This window comes from Solanum tuberosum, unplaced genomic scaffold (assembly GCF_000226075.1).
Source record: "Solanum tuberosum cultivar DM 1-3 516 R44 unplaced genomic scaffold, SolTub_3.0 scf00103, whole genome shotgun sequence".
Classification (NCBI taxonomy): domain Eukaryota; kingdom Viridiplantae; phylum Streptophyta; class Magnoliopsida; order Solanales; family Solanaceae; genus Solanum; species Solanum tuberosum.
The window spans coordinates 1,202,694-1,211,712 of record NW_006239027.1 but is presented as its reverse complement, the minus strand read 5'-3'; the positions used below and the strand labels follow the sequence as shown (position 1 = coordinate 1,211,712).

Below are 9,019 nucleotides of genomic sequence, written 5' to 3'. Positions count from 1 at the left end.
TATGTATAAGATCTTTAAAATTGTTTATAAAAATAATATATTAAGTATGTATATTAATAAAATATATGTATATAATTCATCGGTTCGATTCGGTTATTTCTTCGGTTTTTTTCGAATAAAACCATAACCAAACCAAATACTATCGGTTTTCAAAAATCTAAAACCAAACCAAACCAAACCCAAGTAAAATCGGTTTTATTTTATCGGTTTGGTTTGGTTTTTCGGTTTGGATCGGTTTTTATCCAAACCGTGAACACCCCTAAATTCCTAACAATGCAAGAATTGTATTATTTTTTGAATTTAATTTTTTTATATTATTTATAACAATATACACAGTATAATAACCTTATGAAGTGAGATCTATAAGAGTTAAGTATACGTATATTTTATTCAGATTTTAGAGCTAAAAAGGTTGTTTCCGCATTACTTGAATTTTGTTGTATTAATGCAATTTTTTTTTTATGGATTTTGTGACTAGTTTTGGTTGTTGATATATATGTAGTTTTTTTCTTGCAATTTTGGTTTAATTTTGATCCAAAGAATAACAATTTGAGCAATCACATCATCTTAATGGACACAACATGTTAAACACAAAACTCGACATAATATGTAGTAAATGATTTTTCCTCTTGAGATGTAAAATAATTGTTTAAATGCAACCAGTTAATTAGGTCTAATATATATCTGGCAAAAAGTTCGCATGAGTCTAATATTTGTTCACAAATTTATTTTTAAAATAATATTGAATAAATAATTTTAAAATTTTATTTAAAACAATATATATATATTTGTACAATAGTAAATTATCCGATTTAATATGAATACCTAACGAATATTCTTAACATTATACATTTTAGGTGATGTTAATTAAAATAATTTTAAATTTCTAATCTAAAATAAGTTTTATATATTTTTGTGATAGTAAATCATCTCTTCCTTGAAAACCTTATATTAGTGTGGATCCCATGAACAATCTCAAGCTGCTAATACGAGAATAACACAACACCTTAGCAATACACTTGCAATTGGTATGGACAAAAATAATGGGATTGAGACTCATTTTTCATAAGAGCATAAGCTAATACTTAATATTTATAAAAAAAAAATTGCTCTTTTGTAACAGTTTGCGTAAATTTAATATTTAATCAACTAATTAATGTTACTGGAACTTATATAGTTCACATGCTTTGGTTGTACGATTTAATAGAATAGTTTTATCATTTTCAGGCTAACATCAATCTAAGTCATCTCATGAATAAATATGACTAATTAACTAACCAACAAAATCACTTGATATAAATGGACCAGATTGGATAATTTCTCAAGCTAAAGGGCTATAATACCACTTTGATATGCAACTAACATGCTAATGCTTATGATTTCGATAGTCATAACAAAAGAAAATCGTTTTTGGATCAATTCAAAGCCCAAAAGGGTTCTTAAAAGTAGGCTTGAAAAAAATATTTAAAATTCATTAGCTAATTTACATCATGTAAAAAAAATTCAATCAAATTTGAATTTGAAATATATTATATACTTTAGAGAAAAATGATTCATGTCTTCACACCATATTCCACTAATGTAAAGGTGTAATGATTTTCTCACCTATATAACCTTTTTTTTATCTATCTTTTTGTCCCTCGACTTGTAATTGATTATCAAAAAATTAGTCTTAGCATACTATATTTTATATTTTATCTCCAAGTTGACATTGCTTTTCGTATTTTTATATTAGAAGTGTACGTAAAGATAACTTCATCTAGAAACACAATAATTTGTATGCACGTGTACTAAACATAAAATCTATTTTATCTTCAAATACTTCAACTATATACATATTTCAACTTGCAAATGGATTGTTTGATTAGAAGATCTTAGTTATATTGAAATTAATTATTATAATATTATTTTTTAATTTATTATATTAAAAATAATATACATCGTTGAATTTGTAAGAATATCCTTCATTTCATGTACTAGTAAAAAAATAATTCTAAACGATCTCAAAGTTATTCATAATAACTAATCTCGATGGTGATAAGTGAAAACTTATTTCTTTTCTAATTATTAACCATGATATAATTTATTTAAAAAATTATCGATAAGTCTTTAAAAAGAAACTATAATTACATTCTATTTAGATGATTGTTATATATTGTATCATAATATTGTAGAGTATTATATTGTATTAATGAATTCAATATTTAAACAAACAATACATAAAACGAGTCCAGCCATCCAAACAAACGTGTAATTGAATATTGCCACTAACCAGAGGTGTGGTGTAGTGTAAGTACTCCTTTATTTTTGCTCGGATATTCAGGTTCAAGTTTACTTAGATATGAAATTATTTGTTAGGGAGTACTTTACCCTCTAATGTTGGACTTTTAGTCGCGAATTTAAATTTAGTCAGACTCCATAACGAAATTGCCGTTAATAGATGAATGGAAACGCACCAATTGGAAACCATATATAGCGGCTTCTGATCAGCCGACTCATCAATCAGAAGTCTAACAGTTTATGCTGAAAATCCGGTCGATTGGTCGAATATTGAGAAAGATTCCAAGAATTTATCTGACCCTTTTTCCCATTTGTCATTTGCTTTACTTCTAATTCATCATCAATTCTTATCATCTTCTTTCCCACATGGATTTTCTTATTTAAACTTTAGTTCAAAGCTCTAATTTTTTGACCCATTTCAGTTTCAGGTCAGTTAGTATACATTTCTTTAAGTTGATATCTGTTGATTGGAGTAATTTTTTTGGTTTAATACAGAAGGGTTTGTTTGTTTTTGGGTTAAAGTTCCAATTTTGATGACACCCACGTTGGGTTTTGTGCCATTCTTTTTTCTGCTACACTGTTTTGTCAGTTTTAGAACTTTCATTGATCTACTAGTTGTTCTATTGGGTGTTCATAGTTGTTAATCTACCCTGAAGCTGGTATTTTATTGATTCTTTCCTGTTTTTGATCACATTTACATTGTGTTTTTGCTTGTTTTATCGTCTGTTTTAGGTGTGTTGATTGGTGCTGTTCAGGTCTGTTAATCTTTTTGCAATCCAGAAGCTGCAAGCTGTTTTTGTTTCAATTTGTTCTCATGCCTACTTTGTGTTTGTGCCTATTTCTCTGTGATTCAGTTTTCTCAAGTTTAAATCTTCTGATTGGTTGTAATGTGTGGGGTGCGAGAAAGATTTGATTTTTTTTACTAATATGGTACTTGAGTAGGCTAGTTAAGCTTCAAATAATGGTAATGAGGAGAGATATTTTTCTGAAAATTGCCTTTCATCAGTTTTTCCGAATAAAGGAGTGCTATTTAGCTCTTAGTTTTAGGACATTGGTAGGCTTGGTAATCTCTATCTCTACGAGGTTGGGGTAAGGTTTTCGTACGCTCTACCCTCCCTATATCCCACTTGTGGGATTACACTGCATATTTGTCGTTGGTAGGCTTGGCAAGTTGGTGACTGTATTCATTACAAGTAACTATTTGTCAGATCACCTGGAGTTTTTTTTTTTTGTCCTTTTTAAGTTCTTGGAGTGAATCACTCTTGCATATTAAATGCAAAGAAGAATTCTTTTTTATGATATATGCTCTTTGTTGAGTTTTTGAAGAAATGTCTAATCTTTGTGTCTTGTATCTTATTTTCTTAGTTCTCATGTCTGTTCGTTGGTGAATGATGCAGCCATAAGGTGGATGCGATGAAAACATTCGTTATGTTGTTGCCCATTTTATGGGTTCTAGTTGCTCTTCAAGGGGTAACATCTCATGAAGATCATCCTCTAGCAAGGATTGCTGTTCATAATGCTGTTGCTGCTTTGGATGCTCGTGCTTATATCAAAGCATCTCCTTCTGTTCTTGGGTCAAACGTAAGCTTCATTACCTTGGAGCTATATCCCAATACTTAATTAAGCTAATTATGCTTCTGCTACCTTGTGCTAACTTTCCTGATTAACGGATCTGATAGCCAATTTTCAAACTGATAATTAGGGATTTCAGGTTCTGATTCCTTACATTCTCGCTATGTTCTAGGGCCTAAACCAAGAATGGATAACTCTGGAGTATGGCACAGGCAACCCGTCAAATGATGATTGGGTTGGAGTGTTTTCTCCTGCCAATTTCAGGTGAACCACACTTGGTTATAAAACTGTCAATATCTTAAATACTGAGCTCTATTTGAAAAGTTTAAGATATGAGAAATGAGTTTCTTCTGCTGATTTTAGTTACATAATTTTTCATTACTTTTAAGTTTAAGCTAATATGCTGAACGTTTACAAAATATTTCAGTGCAGCTACGTGTGACCCTGAAAATAACATGGTGACTCCACCACTTTTGTGTACAGCTCCTATAAAGGTCCGTCCCATTTATAGATTTATAGTGCAACCTTTTAGAAGATCTTTTCTCTGGAGATTGACTCATGTCTCTCTTCTTTTGCAGTATCAATTTGCAAATCGCTCCAATCCCAACTATAAAAGAACAGGAAAAGGATCGTTAAAGCTTCAATTGATCAACCAGAGATCAGATTTCTCCTTCGCTTTGTTTTCTGGTGGATTACGAAATGTATGTTAACACTTACTCTTGCCCAGTTTACCTCTATAGACTTTGCATATTTTACATGAAGCAAAAGTCAGAGACCAAATTCTAAAATCCGCTGGTCCAATTCTCTTTCTTAGAGTCTTTCTCCAAAAAAAAAAAAGATGTCTCTTTTTCAAGACGATATTTGACTTGTTTTAAATTTGTTAAAAATCCTTGATTTCTTTCTTTCTGGTTGGTTTTATTTTCTTGGTTTGTCTGCCTTTTAATCCCTCTCGATGAAGACAGTTTCTACAGTCTGATGTCCCCTTGTAATATGAATTTGTTTTTATCATGCCACATGAATAAGCTCTTGTAGGTGATGGCTCAAATTCTCACACATTTGTTTCTTGTATGAATCTGACTAAAGGCTAGAGTTGCTTATCCAGGATTGATGTCAGCTTATTCTAATGCATTTATTTTCCTGTTTAACAGCCAAAGCTGGTAGCAGTGTCAAATACTGTTGCCTTTGCACATCCAAATGCACCATTATACCCGCGGTTAGCACAGGGAAAGACATGGAATGAAGTAAGTTTGTTTCTTCCACTGTTTCTTAACATGTGAAACAAGGTTGAATTGTGTTTCAGGCAGGATAATCAATGTGTTGTGCAGCGTGACTAATAGTTTGAATAGTGACCACTTTGGAAGCCCAGAAAAATGACAGTTTAAAATTGATGTTCAGATGACTGTTACATGGACAAGTGGATACGATATCAATGAAGCAGAGCCCTTTGTGGAGTGGGGTCCACAAGGTGGACAACAGATTCGTTCACCAGCAGGGACTTTGACTTTTGATCGTAGTAGCTTGTGTGGTGGGTATTTTTTCCCTTCATGTTGTGTCCTAAAACTGGCATCTGTTTTCCATAAATGTAACATGATGCGTTTCATATGTTTTCTGTTAATGTGACATATGATGCACATATTGGAGACTTGATTGGATACAATCAATATATGCTAAGCAACTGTGTGGAATACACCTACTTCACTTTGACAAACACTGGATGAATGTCATTTTATTCTGCATTAACTTATAAAAGTTTCTTTTAAAAAGAATGTCATTCTGTGCTTGCAGGTGCACCAGCAAGAACTGTTGGATGGCGCGATCCAGGATTCATTCACACTAGTTTTCTGAAGGAGTTGTGGCCCAATTTAGCGTAAGTTTACACTCTTCCTAGAAGCAGAAGGACAATAATCAAATCTTTTAAATGATTTCATGTTTTACTGGGCATCCATTTCTGAAAATGTCAGATACTTTGAAATTCTTCTTCTTTCCACTATAGTTGGATATCAAAATACATCTGCGGATATGAAACTTAGTTTCCTATTAGTTGGATAAGACGGTTGCACTCCATGCTAATGCAGGTTGACATTTGAAATGTAAATTCAATGAACTTTCTGATTATGCAGATATACCTACAAGCTGGGGCATAAACTGTTTAATGGCACGTATATCTGGAGTCAGATGTACAAATTTAAAGCATCGCCCTATCCTGGCCAAAGCTCTCTTCAGCGAGTAGTCATTTTTGGTGACATGGGAAAGGTTTGAACACTCTTAACATCTTTCTTCTATTTTTCGTTTTAGAATAGAGAGCTGAGTGTTTATATCTGTGCATAGATATTTGTACTTAATTGTCTTGAAACTCTGTAAATTGCTCTCTTTTGAGTTTCCTGTCCTTCCATTCAGAAGTGGATTATGTTGCAATCTTGTTCATAGTAGAATTTTTTGCATCTTACTATTCCATTAGCAGTACTTATGGAAGGTTATATATGGATTCTGCCATTGCTTAAGATCTACCGCTAGCAAATTTCAGAAGTTACACTTAACAAAGACCTATTTTTGCCTTCTTAACTACAGGAAGAAGCCGATGGCTCAAATGTGTACAATCAATACCAACCTGGCTCCCTTAACACTACCAAGCAAATCATTGAGGACTTAAAGAACATTGACATAGTTTTTCACATTGGTGATATCGTTTACGCCAATGGATATCTTTCTCAGTGGGATCAATTTACTTCTCAAGTAGAGCCGATTACTTCAAGAGTACCATACATGATTGCTAGGTACTTTGCAGGTTTTTTACAATTTATTTCTGAGTACACACTTGTCTGTTTTCTTTTTTCATGTAACTAATAAATTTTTTCCCTCCCAGTGGCAACCATGAACGCGATTGGCCTGATAGTGGGTCATTTTATGGTAAAAGGGATTCAGGTGGAGAATGTGGTGTCTTGGCTCAGACAATGTTCTATTTTCCTGCCGAAAATAGGGATAAGTTCTGGTATGGTGACTGTTTCTTTTGGATAATCCCAAGTTGTTTTCCCTCCCAAATCCTACTTGATGTGTTACTTATCTACTATATGCATATTTTTTCTTCCAGAAAATTATGGATATGCACCTTTTGTGGTTATATTTATTAGAATCAGACTTGTAACAATTTTAGCGCTCAAATGTTGTTTAAAACCTAAATGTGCATGGCTGTTGGATAAACTTAAACTAGACTTAATTGTCATCAACTTTGTACATATGGAGGCAGTGAATAGATACTTCTCCACCCCCCCACCCCCCTCCCCCTCCAAAGTGTGAGGCTTAATGTTGTCGTATGCTCTCAGGTACTCTACTGATTATGGTATGTTCAGATTCTGTATTGCTGATACTGAACATGATTGGAGAGAGGGCACCGAACAATATAAGTTCCTTGAACACTGCTTCGCATCTGTAGATAGACAGAAACAGCCATGGCTAATCTTCCTTGCACATAGGGTACTTGGTTACTCTTCTGGTGATTTTTACGCAGATGAAGGATCATTTGGAGAACCGATGGGGAGGGAAAGCCTTCAAAAACTTTGGCAGAAGTATAAAGTTGATATCGCCATATATGGTCATGTCCATAATTACGAAAGAACATGTCCCATTTACCAGGTATCCTAAACATATGAATTGTCCATGCAACGTTTTTGTTCTCATCTTAGTTAAATTTCATGACGAGTGCAACTGATGACGCTTAGGTTCTGAGGACATTGAAAATAATGATGATCTTATACCTCCATCCCATGTAAATCTCTCCCAGAAAGTAAATATTCAATGTTTCCCTTTTCATAGGACCGTGTCTGACTAGCACGGGGATACGGATGAAATTTGACTTATATATTATATTTTGACAAAGACATATATTTGGATGGATGGAGTACTAAAGAGCTAAACTGCATGCACAAATGTTTTACAAACTAGAGAGTGATTCAACATTTAATATTCTTGTTTCTCAAATATTTATACTTCATTCTTTAACGCATTTGTTGTGTCTTCGTGAATGGCAGAATATTTGTACAATGACCGAGAAGAACTCGTACAAGGGAACCTTGAACGGGACAATACATGTCGTTGCAGGAGGAGGTGGAGCTGGTCTAGTTAAGTTTACATCCCTCCAGACTAAGTGGAGTATATTCAAAGATTACGATTATGGATTTGTGAAGATGACAGCATTTGATCATTCAAACCTGTTGTTCGAGTACAAGAAGAGCAGTGATGGCAAAGTGTACGACTCTTTCAATATTTCCCGGGATTACAGAGACATCTTGGCATGCACTGTGGATAGCTGCCCAAGCATGACATTGGCATCTTGATTGGTTTATGAAGATGACTTTAAAGTTTGATTTCTGTTATGCACTTATGTTGCATCCCACTATACCATCAATATCTTTACAAGAGAAGCCCCGTGCACAAAGCATCCTGCGTTCCGAGGAATCCAAGTTCAGAGTCACAAACAGCAGGAACCTCACAGATAAACAGTCTGGGTGAATAGATGATAGAGGGTGATAGATTGTTTATTAGCCTTTTTCAAGTATTTCTGTTATCCAATGTATTGCTATCATCTTTCATAAAACAATTGGCTTAAATGTTATCAACAAGTGTCTCCATAAAGTCTAATACAGTTATACTCATATGAGTATAACAATAGTCTTTTTTTTTAGTCAAATACGAGAGAGAAAATTAAAATAAGGTATACTAATTATAAACACGACTTTGCAAATTTTCTTATCAGTTAAGGACGTGCAAAATTAAATATACACTTAAATAGTTAATATTTAACCTCTATGCACCACACAATTTTTCGGTGGAGGATTTGCACCAGACCACCCTTCGCCTAAGTAAATTCCGCCCATGCAAGTGCAGTATCATCTCCAGAGATGATAGAATGTACACGGATCTTACTTTTATCTTTGGTAAAAAAGCTATTTTCGATAGATCATCAACTTAAAAGAAGTATAATAAAAACACGATCGACAAGAAAATAACAATATCTGAGAAGATAAACAAAACAAATGACGACGAGTGAAATTGAAGAATAGGGTATTTAGATATTTAAGGACATATTTAACCTAGAAAAAAACTTTGGGGACTAAAGTGTAGATATTCCTAAAGCAAAATCTACTGGGCCCTGACAAAAACCCCAAAACCT

The 9,019-nt window shown here is 33.5% G+C and overlaps 1 protein-coding gene across 1 annotated transcript; it reads left to right on the top strand.

Annotated features, from left to right (window-relative positions):
- The first annotated feature begins 2,490 nt into the window (after positions 1-2,490).
- LOC102595766 (probable inactive purple acid phosphatase 1) lies at positions 2,491-8,477 on the top strand. The gene is made up of 13 exons (XM_006348625.2): positions 2,491-2,708; positions 3,678-3,861; positions 4,025-4,116; positions 4,280-4,346; positions 4,431-4,553; positions 5,001-5,093; positions 5,248-5,377; positions 5,638-5,719; positions 5,973-6,105; positions 6,421-6,626; positions 6,716-6,841; positions 7,173-7,482; positions 7,878-8,477. The coding sequence occupies exons 2-13, from the start codon at positions 3,694-3,696 to the stop codon at positions 8,181-8,183; spliced, it is 1,836 nt and encodes a 611-aa protein (XP_006348687.1). The 5' UTR covers positions 2,491-2,708; positions 3,678-3,693; the 3' UTR covers positions 8,184-8,477.
- Positions 8,478-9,019: the final 542 nt, after the last annotated feature.